This window comes from Hibiscus syriacus, unplaced genomic scaffold, assembly GCF_006381635.1.
Source record: "Hibiscus syriacus cultivar Baekdansim isolate YM2019G1 unplaced genomic scaffold, ASM638163v2 tig00111640_pilon, whole genome shotgun sequence".
Classification (NCBI taxonomy): Eukaryota; Viridiplantae; Streptophyta; class Magnoliopsida; order Malvales; family Malvaceae; genus Hibiscus; species Hibiscus syriacus.
In genome coordinates, this window is record NW_024063142.1 from 1,072,474 (window position 1) to 1,089,775 (window position 17,302).

Below are 17,302 nucleotides of genomic sequence, written 5' to 3' on the forward strand. Positions count from 1 at the left end.
ACAAAAGTGGCCAAATCTAAATTAAAACAAAATGAAAATAATCAAATCTTAATTAAAACGAAATGAAAATGATCATTTTTGTAGTTTCCCTAATATATATATATATATATATATATATATATATATATAGTATTGGGATGGCAAAGAGCAGGGTAGTTGTGTATACTTTTTCCCCATTTTCATACCTACTTAATATTTTTGTATCGACCATTTACCTACCATATACGATGGGTAAAATTTTTAAGTTAAACACATCCACGTGGGTGCATTCTCAAATCTACCTTTACATCCAATATCCAATTGGATACCACCACCCATCCCTACTTGTCCCTACCCGTTAATTTGAGATAGCAGAAACAAAAATCTTTAATTTTAAAAATGTTTATAGTCTAACATTTTGTTAAACAACAAGTCATGTCCTATAAATAGTAAAATTTACAAAATAATCTTTAAAATTATATTTAAATTCATAACGATTCAAAATTTATATGGTGGGTAGTTAGTAGCTGAACAGAAACGAGACGAATAAAGTCTCAAATCATCACCTACCCACTATGATTATGACTTTTTACATTCATTCATATCCACTATTTACTAAATCTATACCCATCTTTATCTTAATTGAGATGGATATAATATAAAATTCACGAAATTATACACGTCTACCGTTCATAAATAAGGGATTTTTTTTAAAATGGGGTTTGTGGGAGTTGTGGGAAGGACAATAAAAGGTTGGCAGTGCCTTTCACCAACCTCACATGTAAATTAGGGTTGAGGACGGCCCACCAAACTGATCAATTCTTTGGATAATCATAACTAGGTAATCATACAAACAGATTGTATGATAAATTATTCAATACGTAAATTATATTTTTTTTATTAAAATTTTAAAATCTTAAGTCATGATGTCTAAATATTAAATTTAAATTCTAATTTATAAATAAAAGATAACATTAAAATAGATATAACTATATAAATTAAATTTTACCCAAGATATTATATATACCTTATTGTGTAAGTGCCTTGATATTCAATTCTAAAACACATGAAGATGGCTACTACGGATATTACTGAATCATTTCGGTTGTTAAATTTTTTTGTCACTTTAAATATATATTTTATAACAATAAATTTAACTTTTTGTGATTATTATTTTCAATATTTAAATTCAATTTTTCTTAATAAATATATTACATTTTATTATTATACTGAAACCGTACTTGTAAACAGCTGTTCATATAAAAGTGTTGAATCATTTTTTTTTGATAATTCGATTTTATTACCTAAAGAGCAGAACCTGCTACAAAAATATCAGAGTTCTGATTACATAAGATCAACCTACTTACAAAAAAGAATCAATGATCAAAATATATCTCAATGCTTACAGAAAGTAATATTAACACTATCAACTCTATTTATATTTCTACCCCTCAATTGTAATCCAACAATATCCTTAATGGCATGAAACAGTTCTTGCAATTTTCTGGATCAACCTTGAAACAACCTTTTGTTTCTTTCTTCCCAGAGAAAGTAGATAAGAGCATTAAGAGCAATCTTCATAATCGAAGAGAGCAGTGATTTACCTTTCCAAGTAGAACATGCCCACGTAAAAAGAGCTTCCCATAAACGATTTTTAAACTGCAGATCAGAAAGGGAGAATATTGCATTCCATAAGTGATCTACCATAGGACATTGGAGGAACAAGTGGTCCCTTGTTTCCCGATGATCATCACAAAACATGCATTGACAATCATTGATAAGCCCCATACGGTAGAGTTTATCTTTTGTAGGAAGTCTATCAAGTAAAGTCATTCATGCAATCAAACTATGTTTAGGGATATAAAGAGGGAACTAGATAATTTTCTGCCAAGGAACAAGTGTTGAATCATTTATGTTAAAGAGTTTTAAGAAAAGTGAAAGATCTGTCGTAGAGATTATCAATCATTTGATAATGAACTCAAATACCCTGCGGTTATTGGTACTCAAATCTAAGGCTTCAAATAATAATAACAATCATTTTAACTATTGAGGTAACTTAGTTCATGCAAAATAATAAATCTTTCATAATTAAAGTGATAATCTTCAAGTTATAAGATAACGAAAAAATTATTAAATTAATGAGTATGTGGTAAGTTCAAGTACATAATTTGAGGATTTATTATTATTTTTATTCGGTAGAGTATGTTAGTATATCATTTTTTAAGATAAATATTGAAATTCAAACTCATATAAAACGAGAAAACATAAATATTTTTGATCACTCAATTTGTTAATGAATTTGAAAAATTATTATTTAATATGAAACCACATATGAATTATATTATAATTTAGTGATGAATCGCATATTTAACATACAAATGATGTAATATTAATGAGGACATGATCCGATCACTGTAATTATGCACTATCAAACAAGATAGCTCTTCAACTATAAAATGAATAAACTTCTCTTTGTTTTATTCCTTGATTAAAACATATTACATCTCAATATTACGATCCATATTTTATATACACCAGTTCCTTTGGAATTGGATATAAGCAAAGATATATGGGAAAAGGGTGATGATATTCAGGGATTGGTCGAGGAGGTATTGGGGTACGGTCGCGTCTCTAAAGCTTTTAAATTTTCTTATATTTTAAATTTTATCTTTGTATTTTTTATTATTTATCTAATTTCACACTTTTAAAATTTTATAAATTTATACCCTAAAATTTTTTAGTATAACTTATTAAATTTGCACCCTAACATAATTTTTTACGTATTATGAGATTCATAAGTTTTTGGAACCATACGGCGGATTCAACATCAAAAACATCAGAGATTACTTATTACAGTGACGAGGATTATAACGAGCAGATGTTTTAAGTGCTGTCGGAGGCAAATTTCCTCTCTTAAAGGGCCACGATATAATATATATATATATATATATAGACAATGGCCCACGATATTGAATAAGGTATAGTATAATGTCGAATGATGTTAAATAAAAGTTGCCATAAAATCTTCAAGAGGGGATGGAGATAAAACACGATCTCAGACAGTTTAATTACCATGACCCATCATTTATATTTTTTTATAATATTATAAAATACAATCAATTATAACCTATTTTTGACAAAATGAAGCTGTTAATTGTATTAAAAATAAAATATTTAAATCATAATAAAAATTTATGATTACAACCATAAACTAAACAGATAATAATAATATTTTTTATAATTATTAATATAATAAACTAGCCACTTAATATCACACAAGAACTATACAAGGAAAATGTTAAAAAATATATCCAAATAAACTCAAACAAAAAGCAAATACGAATAGATTTGATCGCGACTACAAACAAATCACAAAAATGGATCAAGTTATTAAAAGACCATCGAAAAATAGCAAATCAGAATTGTGCGACGTGAGAAAACTATCCACAAACACATATCTTGTATCCAAATCTACTCCGAATGCCCAAAACTGAAAAAATCACGATGATTATAACAAATAAACATCATCTTCTTTGAATGATAAGGACCGGTTGCGAATGATAGCTTGATGGTGATTGATAAATGTGTTATTTGGGGTGTGAGTGTTGAATCGAGATGTCATATCCTTTGAATGTCATTTTTCTGCTGGTATTTGGGAAAGGACTCTGGATTTATGCAATTGTAAGAGGATTGTTTGTTCGTGGGATTGCGGACTTGTTTGGGCGATTTCCTCTCTTAAAGGGAGTTTCGTATGCTCATCCTCAAGCTTGCAGAGTGCGCTTGTATATCTCATTTGGGAGGAATGGAATCTAAGGATCTTTTGAAATGCGGCTAGAAGTGAGGAGGACGTTGCTAACTTGATAATGGTCATTGTTCAACCAAAGCTTCATGATAAAGAGTTGAATGGGGTTGGTTCTTTGAATTTTTATCTTTGTTGTGCTTGGGGTCTTTTGGATTAAGTATCGCGTTTGGATAATAATACTCAATTTTTTAAAAAAAATATTATATTAATTAGTCTTGGTGATGACAAATTAAACCCTAAATTTAAAACGAAAATAATGGTCAAATTATCATAATCGTGTCAAAAGACAAAGAAAAACGTGTCATAAAAACGTAGTTATTAAAAATTTTAAAAATAAGAAAAACAAACAAACATATGATATAATAAAATAAATATCAATAGTCAACAGCTAACTTTAAAACTAATGTCGTCGTCAATTATAAAGACGAAACCATTATAATTTGCGAAAATGTTACTTTTAAATCTAATTAATTGGATCGTATTATGAGAATATGAATTAAATATATTCTCTTTGAATATTTATACATTCCTTAAAATTGTATCGTCTTTAAATATATTTAAAGGATTCAAATTTAAAAAATAACATTTATATATTTTTATTTTAAAAATATAACACATGTATGAGTGTATTCTAGATATTAATCGACATCTTAGTAGGGATGGCAAAAAAAAATTCGAACCCGACGGAGAAAACCGAAAATTGAATTAAACGGGGACGGGAAAAAACCGTTTATGCTAAACGGGAAAGGAGACGGGACGGGGAAAAACCGTTTATGCTAAACGCCAAACGGGGACGGGGACGGGTTTGATAATCCCCGGCCAGATAAATATTAAAAATAATTATTATATATATAATATTAATAAATTTAATTTAAATTAATATATATATATATATATATATATATTATATATTTAATTTAAATATATATATATATCCGGCCCGATACCCGTTTAAATAACCGTTTATGTTAAACGGGGATATCCGTTTCCCCGCTGTTTTCCCCGATTACCCGATGGAGATCCCCGTTTAAATCCCTGTGATTTTTTAAACGAAAATGGGTATGAGTTTTTAAAACGAGAACGGGGGACCAATACCCGGCCCGTTGCCATCCCTACATCTTAGTCTGTAGATCGATGAGTATATATTTTTTAGAATACAATGAAAACGACAAAACCTTAACAAATTATAAACACTTAAAGAATACATTTATGACTTGTATACTTACAGTAGGATTTTGGTGAGATGACCGAGTTGTGACACCTTTCTTTAATCTCTTGTCTTTTGAGAAAGTTATTTAATTTAATATTTAATTGCACCCTGTCAACGTCTTAGCTAAAACTTTCATCGAAGGAAGTGTGGATCCATATCTTAAGCATCAAATCTGTTCTTAATTAAAAATCATGAGATCACTAAAGATGGCCAGGAGAGTGATTATTGAGTTGCACGGTCCATGTTAAATGAAACTGATTCATTCATTTCCATTTTTTTATGTTTATTCAGTCAACAAACAAAACCGTATCTACACTAAATGAGATCTTTTCATTCTTCAAATATTGCAAATAGCTTAGTTTAAAACGGTAGAACTTAATGCTTAAGCACCAAAAGTCATATTTTAACCTATTAAGTGGTTCAGTGGTAAAGAAAATTATTATTTTTCGTGAATGTCTTAAATTTAAACCGTTGTGTCCGTAAGATATTTTTCGATATGTTAAAGAAATATATGAACATATACTACATTGTAATTACTCTAGATTTAAAAAATAATAATAATCCAACGTCAAGGTATAAGTTAGTAGGATCCCAAATAGACATCAAAATGTTGTCATATAAACTATCTTTTTTATCTGATTAATAACAAATGTGTTTATATAAGATAACGATGCCAAATCCGTGATGCTCCATGCTACTCCATTTTGCCCACCAAGATTTTCAAATGGCCCGAACATCCGAAAATCAGACATAAACACCGGCCGAAGGTAGCAAAAAACAATGACCCAAATCCCTGCAAGGATGTCGAGAATCAAGCATCAGCAATTCACAGTACTAGAAGAAATGCTATACCAGGAAGACAGATGCCACTCCCCCTGTCGTGAGCTCCTTTGCAAGACAGCGATTTCGTTTAGAAGAAGTTGCTTCGTAGCTACATATTTTGGGCAAAGAGAAATCTTTCATGAGAATCTAACATTTTTTTACAATCAGCAGCAGCATTATAATCAAAACTAATTAAGGCTTTCTTAGGAAAAACAAATCGAGTGCAAAAAAGTTTATGATGATTGAGAGGTAGCATTGCCACAGGCCCACAGTTCAATGGAAATAGGCCCCTAAAACTAGGCGCAAGCAGATCAAACTCGATTGCGATTTCTTACTCGAAAGATGCATTCATCGTTCCAACGCCAGAATGCCAGAAAAACAAAGAGCTAAAATGGTAAAATCAACAAAAACATGATGAATAAAGAAAGGTTACTATAACAAAGAAAATGGGCTCAGAAACAGTTTCAGTCATGCAAAAAGTTCACGTATAATTGTAGGCCTTGAAGTCGAAATTAAGAGAAATTCAAACTGTAAAACATCACAACCAAATAAAAGAAAAAACAGATTCTAATCGAAACAAGTATTTATGAAACCAAAACAGACACGAAATGGCATGACTCCAACTGATAATTCTACAAATCAAAGTTAAAGAGAAGTGAACCAACAATCAGTTAATCTAGTGGATGAGGCAGTAGATCCCTTAAGTAAGGTTAGGGGTTCGAATCATGGCGATTGTGAATGGAGTAAACTGAGTTCGGAGGGTCACCCTTACCTCTGCAGTACTCGATTCGAATTAATCGACTAATAAATCAAATATCGGTAGTTATACAAAAAAAAATAGAGAGAAGTCAACTATACTAACCAAAAACACAAAGGGAAATGATCAAAATCGCACTGTATCCTATTATCATTAGGGGAAAAAAAGGAACAGATTGTAGCATTCAAACTGCCTATTTAAAAGGAAAAGAAAATTTCCAGTTCAAATCAAATTAAATGTACATTCTAAATAAACTTCAAAAACATTGTTAGAAAAAGTGGGGTTAATCCGAGAATAATATAAAAATAATAATAATGAAACAAATATCATTATAATTAAGAAAAACAAATGATAGGACAAGTTTAATCTATCTTGCGATTATTATCCGAAATAACAATCTGAGACAAAATTGAATATGAGAAGAAAAAAAGTTAAACTTCTTATAATCTTAAAATGAGTCTTTTTAATTTAATTAATGATTTTATTTTTATTAAAAATAAAATGTATAATTGAAGTTATAAAAAATGACTTTAAATTTCACATTTTAAACTACACAATCTAATAAAAAATTAACTAAAATATAAATAATTCATACATTTTTTAATAAAAATAAAATCATTAATTAAATTAAAAAAGAAATTAATTAAGATTATATATAATCATTAAATTATAAATGTAAACGGAAAAATATTAAATTTATTTTAAATTTATTTTTCTTTTAATAGTGTATAAATAAGTGTTAAGTTTATATATAAAATCTACCAAACTATTATATAAATGCTAGGTTTGATTAAGTGGTTTGGTACTTTCAAGTTTTTTCATGGCTTAGGTTCAAATCCCTTTATAAGTATTTTAAATTTTTTTAGCATAAACTACTTTATAATATATATATATATATATTATGTTGTAAAAAAAATGAATTTTGGGGTTGGCTTAGTGGCAAGGTGTCCGTTTTTGGTTCCTTGGTCCTAGGTTCAAATCCCATGTGCATCATTTCTATGCCTTCCTTTGCAATTTAATTGAATTTTATCTTCATCTCCTGTTAATTTATTAAATAAAATTAAAATTAAGACCAAATTGATTGAATATACAATATTAAATATCAAATATGTAATTATACCCCCACGTAAAGACTTTCGTCCAATGATAGTTATATTGAACCCATTTAAATAGTTTAGTAATTATATTGATACAATTTAAAAATGGTAACCATTTTGATACTAACCCTATAATTAGATGATCATTCAAGTAGTTTACCCTTGTTTTTAATATAAGTTGACAATAACTTTTTTTTATTTAAATTTGGGTAAACTACATAAACGACCACATAAATATGAGCTAAGTAACGAAATGATCACAATTTTTAAATTTATGTCAATATGACCACTGAACTATTTAAATGGTTTCAATATAGCCACTTGTCGTTAACACTTAACGGAAGTTTCTACGTGGTAATTAAAAAATTGGTATAATTAGTACACGGGTCCTTGTAAATTTATGTATTTGATGCGCTAGAAACGTGCTTTGTTTTCTTCCATTTTGATCATTACTTGTGAATGATTTGTTTCCTTGGATTTTCATTTAATGTAATTTGATCATGATTTTGTTTTTGATTTGTCTAATTCCTTAATTTGAGCATTAAATTTAAAATATTTTATTCTAGTAATGTATTAAATTTATAGATTAAATCCCCTATATTTTAGAATTAATCAATTTGATCAACAAGATTAACTATAATTCTTATTTTTTTTAATTAGGTCATAATTTCAATTTATTTCTCCAATCAAATTATGAAGCATGTCACAAACTGATTAAAGGGTTTTTTAATTTTAATTTAATAAATTTTCAATCCAGTCAAAAGGTGACATGTCACCTTTTGAATTGAAGTGAAAATAAATAAAGATGAGTTTTAACACCCAAGGGAATTCAACTTGGGTAGCAAGGGTAACTTGCGCAAGCCTTAACCTATAAGCTAATTCTCATGCTTTTTGTTGAGATAATACATATGTTAGATAACTTGTTCAAGTTTTGGCAAAAAAATAATAAAAAAAACTTAATTGGATTTGAACCCAAAATGAATTAGTGATCAAGCAAGCCTTAACCAATAAACTAAATCTAATATCTAGGAATCAATTATAATATTATATATATATATATATATATACACAGTTAATGATAAAAAAATAAAAACAAATAAGTGAGACTTACATCTATGCCAATTGAGAATATGACAACACTTAAATCACTAAAATAAATCTAATTGTTTATTTATAATTTATTTAAGATTATAATATTTTGAACTAATTTTATTTTTTTCATATTTTTTAATGATTAAATATATGAAATCATTAAAAATAATTTTATATTCAAAGTATATAATATATATTATAGTTGATGATAAATATATATATATTATATATTATAGCTAATATTTAAATTATAATCATAAGATTGTAATATGCGTCACAATTTGATTGGAGAAATAAGTTTTTTAAATTAAATTGAAATTATAATTAAATTATAATCTTGGTGATCAAATTGATTAATTCTAAAATCTAAGGGATTTAATCTACAAATTTAATACATGACTAGAATAAAAGATTTTAAAGTTAATGTTCAAATTAAGGCATTAGACAAATTAAAAATAGGATCATGATCAAATTAGATTAAATGAAAATCCAAGGAAACAAATCATATACAAGTAGTGACTAAAATGGAAGAACACAAAAAAGGGTTCTAGCATCAAAAATATGTAACTTTACAGAGACCCATGCTCTAATTATACCAATTTTTTAATTAAAATTATTTAAATAATTCAGTGGTCATATTAACTCAAATTTAAATATAATAGTCATTTCGCTACCCAACCCATAGTTATGTGATCATTTATGTAGTTTACCCTTTAATTTTCTTTGCCTCGTATCTAATTCTATTCTTGTCGTGACTGTGATTGTGGATGGGACAACTCCGTTTAGTTTTCTTTTAAATTTATATTTAAAACATATATGAAATTCAAAATTATATAAAACATATGATGCCGTATTATTAAAATATAAAAAAAAAATATTAAGAAAATACTTGCTACCGTAAAACATTAAGAAAAAATAACTTCAGTGATCGAAAATGTCTTATAATATACGATTTTAACCATTTTTTTTGAATTTGCCAAAATAATCAACAAAATCGCAATGCGAACTCTAATTTCGCAACTCATTTTCCAAAATCGCAGCGTGAATAGTAAAAATCGCAACACGAATTTAGAAAATCGTAAAATCGCGTTGCGAATTTCAAATGGTAACTCTCTGCTTCTAGACTTGGATTTTAAGTGGAAAATAAAACTTATCTACATGTGTACAAGAATCAGTTTTTTCTTAATATAATTCAAAATTTAATTTTTTAAATGTATTTCATTAATCTGAGTTAAGGATTCTTTCAAATTTCAAACTTTAATTAATTGAATTTAGAATAATTTGTAATGAAGATTGCAAATGAAATAGATTTGTTGTTCATTTACATATAAATTTTTTTCGCGTGTACGAATATTTTTTATAAAAATTATTTATGTATTTTTCCAACAAATTATTATAGATGGATGATAAGAGATAATTTACATATAGATTCATTACGATTTTACTATTCATGTTACGATTTTACTATTCACGTTGTGATTTTACTATTAACGTTACGATTTTACTATTAACGTTACGATTTTACTATTCATGTTGCGAATTTGATTATCGCGTTGCGAAATTGACTTTTGTATTGCGATAAACAGTAAATTGAAGTATAAACAGTAAACATCATCGTAATGGGCTTTAAAATCCAATCTAAATTTCAATAAAAATATAAGTTAATTTTTGTGTGTGGGGTAAACAGTAAACATGGCCTCTTTCCGACTCCGTTTCCTCCCCGTTCACACTCAACTCCGATCACCATTTTCACAATAAGAAGCAGAAGAATCATCTTTTAACACTGCAGTCGATTTTCACTGAAGTATAAACCGGATAGCATCTTATGAGTTTTTAAAAATTGAAATCGAAACCAAATGACGTAAAAACAGTGGTTTTCAATTCGGTTCGGTTTTACGCTTTTGATTGTTTCTTATTTTTTCAGACTCAACTTCAAAAAGAAACAAATTTAAAACTTAAATAAAGTGTAAATATATATTAATAAAAAGTATTATTAGTTTTAAAATTTTATTTATTTAAATTTGTATTATAATAAATTTAAATTGAATTTGTTTTCGATACTTATTTTTCTTTTATCTTTTAAATTCAATATGATTCGGTTCAAGCGATTTTCATATGAAAGAACTGAAATCGAACCAAATTGTATATTTATTTTTTTAAAACGAACCAAAACTTAACCACAAATTGGAAAATTCAAACCAAACCATATAATTCGATTCAGGTCACTTTTTTTTATTTTCTCGATTTTATTGTTAAGCCCTAAGGGGGTGTTTGGATTGGGGAATGTGGGATTCCCATGGGAATGGAATCCACATTCCCCCGTTTGGTTAGCCCGGGAATCCTATTCCCGGTAATGTAAGATTACCAATAGTAGATTTTTTGGGGTATATTACCGGGAATGCCATTACCTCCCTTTCCTTAGGTATTGTTGGATTACCGGCGTTTTGGACTAAAATACCCTTAAATTTTTATTTTTTTTCAAAAATATATTTATTCTGTCATCGAATAATAAAAATTTTACGAATGTTAAATTACAAATTTATCCTTAAATTATTTTAGATTTACAAAAAAAAAAATCTATAATTAAAATTTTATATAAAGTTCAAGGGTTTAAATAAAATTTTTACCCTTTCATTAAACTTTTTTTTATTTTTAATTTTGTAAAAAATATATAAATATTATGAATTTAATTTTTTTAAAGAAAATATATAAATATTTTCCAACTTGTAATATTACACAAATATATAATTAGGACAATTTGGTCAAATATACATTCCAATAATCTTTTATTCCTTTAACCAAACACGGTAATCTTACATTCCTGCTAAGCCAACCAAACACAAAATACAACATTCCCAGTAATGCTATTCCTTGGTAATCTTACATTCCCACTGGTAATCTTATATTCCGTGAACCAAACGCACCCTAACAGTAACCGATTGAAATCAATCAAATTATATGATATTAGTTGCTTGAGTCGTTACCTTTGTAATAAGCGGTCTAATTTTCTCCTTCTTTCTTTTAGGGTTTTTCCGAATATAATTAGGAATAATATATGGGTACAATTTTGTGGATTTCGCACTGTATCCGCTCCAGTTGGGATGGAGATGGATATAAATTTAATAGGCAGTGAGTCAGTGTGGATGTAAAAAGTCATACTCATCGTGGGTAGGGGTGTGCAAATCCGGGTACCCGGATTTTCGGGTACCCGGAACTTCCGGGTCGACGATTTTTCGGCCCGTGTCCCGACCCGGATGTTACGGGTACCCGGTAATCGGGTACCCGGATTTTGCGGGTACCCGGTAATCGGGTACCCGATACCCGGTTTTTAATTTTTTATTTTCAAATTATTAATTTAAAAAAATATATACACAAATTTAAATGTTCGAAACTTCGAATTACATACTCTAATATCCGAACATAAAATTTAAAAGTTCGAAATATAAAATATAATAATCCATAATATAAATAATTCATTATATTTTATATAATTATATATAAAAAATAAAATAAAAATAAAAACTAACCGGGTACCCGGGTACCCGGAAAAACTATATTTTGTGACCCAGGCCCGACCCGGGAAATGTCGGGACGGGTACCCGACCCGGCCGGGTAATTTTTTTTTAGAGAATTACCCGGTTTTTTTATATCCGGGTCGGCGGGTTGGGTCAACCGGGTCGGGTAATTTTGCACACCCCTAACCGTGGGTAGGTGATGGATATGAGACATTACCCGCCCCACGTCCACCCGCCCCGCTAACTACCCACCATATAAATTTTGGACCATTATGAACTTAAGTATAATTTTATGGACTTCAGTATTCGCATCCACCACCCATTTGCGATCGGATTCTGAAAATGAGTCAAAATTCATACCAAAAAAAGAAGGGCTACATGTAGCTGCGCTACCCAAACAATTAAATGCTATTTTTTGAATTGTTGAAATAATATTTTATATTATAATTATAATAAAATTTTGAATAGACCGTTATTTGAGCCAAATTGAATTAAAAAGGAAAAACGGGGCAGGACTGTTCTTTACCCGCCCCGATCTCTATCCCAACTTAAAAATAAAGGGTAAACTATGCCTTAAGTACCTAAACTATTAATTTTGATTTATTTTAGAACTTAAACTTTCAATTCTTTTAAAAGTCGTACTTAAAATTCAGCTTTTATATCTTTTAGTACTCCGTTCAAAATTTAACATTAAATTTTTTTAAAAAATTAAAATTTTAGAAGCTAAAACAGACAAAAACTGGAAGTTTAGATACTAAACGCGTTAAGTTTTTAACAATTAGGTACTAAAATAAAACAAAAATTAAACAAAAGTATGGTTTTGAAAAATTAAAAGCTTAAGAACTAAAATAGACCAAAAATAATAGTTTAGATACTAAATATATAATTTACCCAAAAATAAATTGTTTTCATCCTATATACCCCATGTAGAGGTGCACAAAAAATCCGAATATTCGATTTTGTGCAAAAAATATCCGAAACAGGATTTGGGAAAAACCGTTTTTTTAAACCGGATCGGATATTTTAAAACCAAATAGTATAACCGGTATGGAAAAAAATTGGACAACCGGATTTTTTACCGGATTAAAAACCGGTTTGAATAAACCCGGATAAAAAACTGGTTTTTTATCCGGAAAAAAATCCAATCTGGGATGACCCGATTTTTTACCGGATTAAAAACCGATTTTTTTAAAAAAAATCAATTTTTTTCAAACCGAAACCGATTACACCGGTTACATCATCCGGCCCTCCAAATCGGTTATGATCCGAACCGATATTTTAATAAACCAGTTTTTTGACTTAGTGAAAAAATCGGATCAATTTTTATCCGATCCTAATTGAATTTAAATCTGGCTATATGCATCTCTACCCCGTGATTGTTAGCCCTTTTTTCCTCAAACCCACCCCAATATAAAACCACGACCCCAACCCAATTCAAATTAATTAATTAATTATATATACATATTTATTTATAATCATTTATTACATTTTTAACAATTAAAGTAATATATTTTATAAAAAATTATTATATTTTAAACCATGAAATATTATATTTTAATATTTTAAAGACTAAATTTTAAAACTTTAAATATGCACAAATCAATTCGCCTCCATGATTAAAGAATAATTGTTATTCATAAAAGTCCTTGATTTGAACACCAACGACTACAACAAATTAATTGAACATTCATTGTCAAATAATTAAAAATATTAAATCGGGCTGGGTCGAATCAATAATTTTTACCATAAACTCGACCTCCCACCATGACACATAACCCATTACATCCTAAACCCTATGTTTCAAAAAAAACTACAAGATCGAACCTGTCAAGTTCGGCCATTTTGACGTGTCCCTAAACCAAGCCTTATAAAACAGAAAATAATAATGGAGTTGGCAAGAGATCAAAAACATTCCTATAATCAGACTGGACATAAAATAATTGGTAACAAGCTAACACAAGAAGAATATAATAATAAGAAAGACGTATTGGAGAGTTCAATGGAACGTGAATATTGTAAAAAAAATCACCACCAAAACTGCAAACTCCACCTCCCCCCTCCCAAAGTGGGGGTGCAATAACAATCTACTGCTGATTGCACTCTGGAGGCCTCTCACCTTGCTTCCCATTCCCTTGTGCTTTTCCATCCCTCTTCAGCATCAGGAAAAGAAACTATCAGGCATAATTTCGGTATGAAGGCCTAAAATACAGACCTAAATGATATTGAAAGTGGTGTACCTTCTGTGCGGATGACTGCAGCACCATTTCCATGCAATTTAACATCGAACAAGGAAACAATTATCATTTAAATTCAGAAAAGTGCACACACATAAGATGAAAAGAAAATCTATCACACAACCATACCTTCTTTTTAGGCTTGATTTCTTCTTCCTCTTCCTCCTCCTCCTCCTCCTCCTCCTCTTCCTCTTCCTCCTCATCATCCTCGTCCTCGTCAATTTCAGCACCATCTTCATCATCATCTTCTAATTCAAGCTCATCTCCTTCAATAGCTTCTCCTGTAAACCATGACACTGCATGTGGAATAATCTTGTCTCGAATTGTTGACCTACACAAATAAACAGCAAGCACAAGGAACATAAGTATTTCATACGTGTAACATTAAGAAATGACATCAAAAATTGTGACTGATGAATAAACACATGTGAAACATGCACAGCAGTTCAAACTGAAAACCAAGCATGTGACGAGAGTAGTTCAAACTGAAAACCAAGCATATGACGAGAGTACATGAAAAGAGAACGCACCCTATGTCATAATCCTGTTCCATTAGATTTTGTAACTCCTCAGCCTGCGCAACGAAATAAAAAACAATATGAGAGCAAAACTAATTAATCAATCATCAAAGTCTCTACACAGATATGTGAACTTGGCCCTACGGTATCTTCATCGATATCTTCATCATCATCAGGAACTTGAGGAGGATTGAAAAAGTTTAAGAAACTTTCAAAATCTTCAGTTTTAGTAATTTGCTTGGCATTCCTTGACCCCTTTTTAGGCTTCTTTTTAAGGAGCTTCTGTGTTAAGCATTTTCCTGGATACCATTCAATCTCCGTCCTACATATTAGGTTAAAAATGGTCAATCTTATGAAGTATGAAAACAGATAATCCAATAAAACCTTCCAAAAGAAAAAATTGATAGGCATTTACCCAATAGCTTTCTCAAGAATTGGTTCATCTTCGTCAATCATGTGATATGTCTTTGTCAACACAGTATTCTTGAGATAAGGATTTGTGTCGAAGTAAAACTCCAGCTTGAAACCTTTAGGCTCCACTATCCTATACCACTTAATATCTTTCAGATATTTGAGAGCTTCTTCATCACGCTCAGTGATCTTATTCCAAAAACAGAAGTCGAATTAGATTCCAACAAGAAAAATGTATGAAGACAACAATTATGAATTGATAACACACAACACACCTCTTCAGAAAGCACTTCATTATTTTTCATTGCAGTAAGCCAAAAATCAGGTACTCCTTTCTCTGCATAAATCATAATTGCATAAATGTACATAAGCATGGAAAGAAAGGCACCGGTGGAGGAAAAAGTGGGCAGAATAATTAATAAGACAAGATCATACCTTCAGCAGCTTTATCCTCCCCTTGATCCATGGCAGATTCATTTGGAGTTCCTTCAGCTTCACCAACACCATTCACAATATCATATCGCTACAAATTTATAATGATCAGTCAGGCAACAAAACAACAATAGCAGATAAGGGGGGGAAATACAGAATTTTTTTTAAAAGGCAAACCTTGGCATATAGGGGTTGATATAGTTTCTGGTATTTAGCTTCAAGTGCTGCCCTCTCCTCAAAAAATTTAGCCTCTATCTCATCGTGCTCGCCCTGGTAATAAATTAGGAGGACCCGTATTTATTAGAAAATTAAAAAAAGAACAAAATCGACAAATCATACCCATCAGAGGATTCACAAGTTGCTTGGTTACGGAAGCAAAACAAACATCTGAGTTATATTGATGCAGCAAAAAACGAATTGAACCAAGGATGGCATCATAGTAATGGTTCAGAGCACAGTAATAATGTTAATAAAAGCTTAGCAAGTAAGAACATGCCTGGATCTCTCTAAGAACTTCCACGCGTTTCCTGACATTCGGGGACAGGCTCTCCAGCATATCGGTATGGTCTCCAGAGAGATTCTGAAGTTTACTCTACAAACCACATCACCAATAGTTAAAACACCAAAAAAATAGTTTTTTATTAAAAAAAAAAAGAAATCCTGGAGTAACCGACCTTGAGAGCGTTAACGAGATCAGCTCGAGCTTCCTCGTTAAGTGCTGCAACCAAAAAAGAAAAGAAAAAGATAATAAGTGGGCGAAGCAGATATAGTGTGAAGCAGTACATATAGGGGGTTAGCGGATAAATATATTACCGTCGCCGAGATCGGAAATGTTTAAGTTGCTCATTGAAGATTTCCGATTGAATAAACTGAAAGAAATGATCTGGAGGAGGAAAAGGAAGATGCTAAAACCCTATATTGAACAGCGTGAAGCAAAAGGGGTTGAGTTTTGTAGGGTTTGAGTGAGAGGCGTGTAGAAGCGTACCGTGTGGCCTCACTTTCAAATTCTTTTCCCTTTCCTTCGAATTAAAACCTAAACTCCCCACCGAGTCCTTTTAATTCTTGAGACCATGGCGGGCAATATTTTTTATTCTTTTCATTTGATTTTTCTAAGGAATAATTTAAATTGGGTAAAGTACACAAATAGTCTTCCAATTATAGTATACTTCTTTATTAAGTCTCTTAACTATTAAAAGTTACAAAATGATCCTTTGATTATAGAATGTTGTTTTACTAAGCCACTCGACTATTAAAAGTTACTAAATGTTCATATACTTATTTATTATGTTCCAAAGTCATCTTTTTCCGTTAAAAAAATTAGTGGTTGTCTAAGCTAAACGTTAGCATGGCATGATGACCGAGATATGATAATTGTTTAAGATTTTGAGATCAACTTTTATTATATCACAATCAACAAGTTAACGATTAGTTAA

General features: G+C 30.0%; 1 protein-coding gene across 1 annotated transcript; it reads right to left on the reverse strand.

The window, feature by feature from the left end:
* Positions 1–14,214: 14,214 nt before the first annotated feature.
* LOC120166617 (nucleosome assembly protein 1;3-like) lies at positions 14,215–16,761 on the reverse strand. Its single transcript, XM_039175851.1, has 12 exons — positions 16,683–16,761; positions 16,544–16,587; positions 16,366–16,461; positions 16,047–16,139; positions 15,873–15,960; positions 15,713–15,774; positions 15,442–15,626; positions 15,171–15,348; positions 15,039–15,082; positions 14,638–14,839; positions 14,512–14,526; positions 14,215–14,424 (listed from the first exon to the last, which is right to left on the reverse strand). Exons 1-12 carry the CDS (start codon positions 16,714–16,716, stop codon positions 14,359–14,361), a joined length of 1,107 nt encoding a protein of 368 aa, XP_039031782.1. The 5' UTR covers positions 16,717–16,761; the 3' UTR covers positions 14,215–14,358.
* Between the last annotated feature and the right edge of the window lie 541 nt (positions 16,762–17,302).

Excerpts from the sequence above, each read along its gene's own strand:
- LOC120166617 (XM_039175851.1), bottom strand. The coding sequence starts at position 16,716 with ATGAGCAACTTAAACATTTCCGATCTCGGCGACG. Across the intron at positions 16,462-16,543 it reads ATCTCGTTAACGCTCTCAAG|AGTAAACTTCAGAATCTCTC; the intron begins GTCGGTTACTCC and ends TGTGGTTTGTAG. Across the intron at positions 15,083-15,170 it reads AAGATATCGATGAAGATACC|GCTGAGGAGTTACAAAATCT; the intron begins GTAGGGCCAAGT and ends TTCGTTGCGCAG.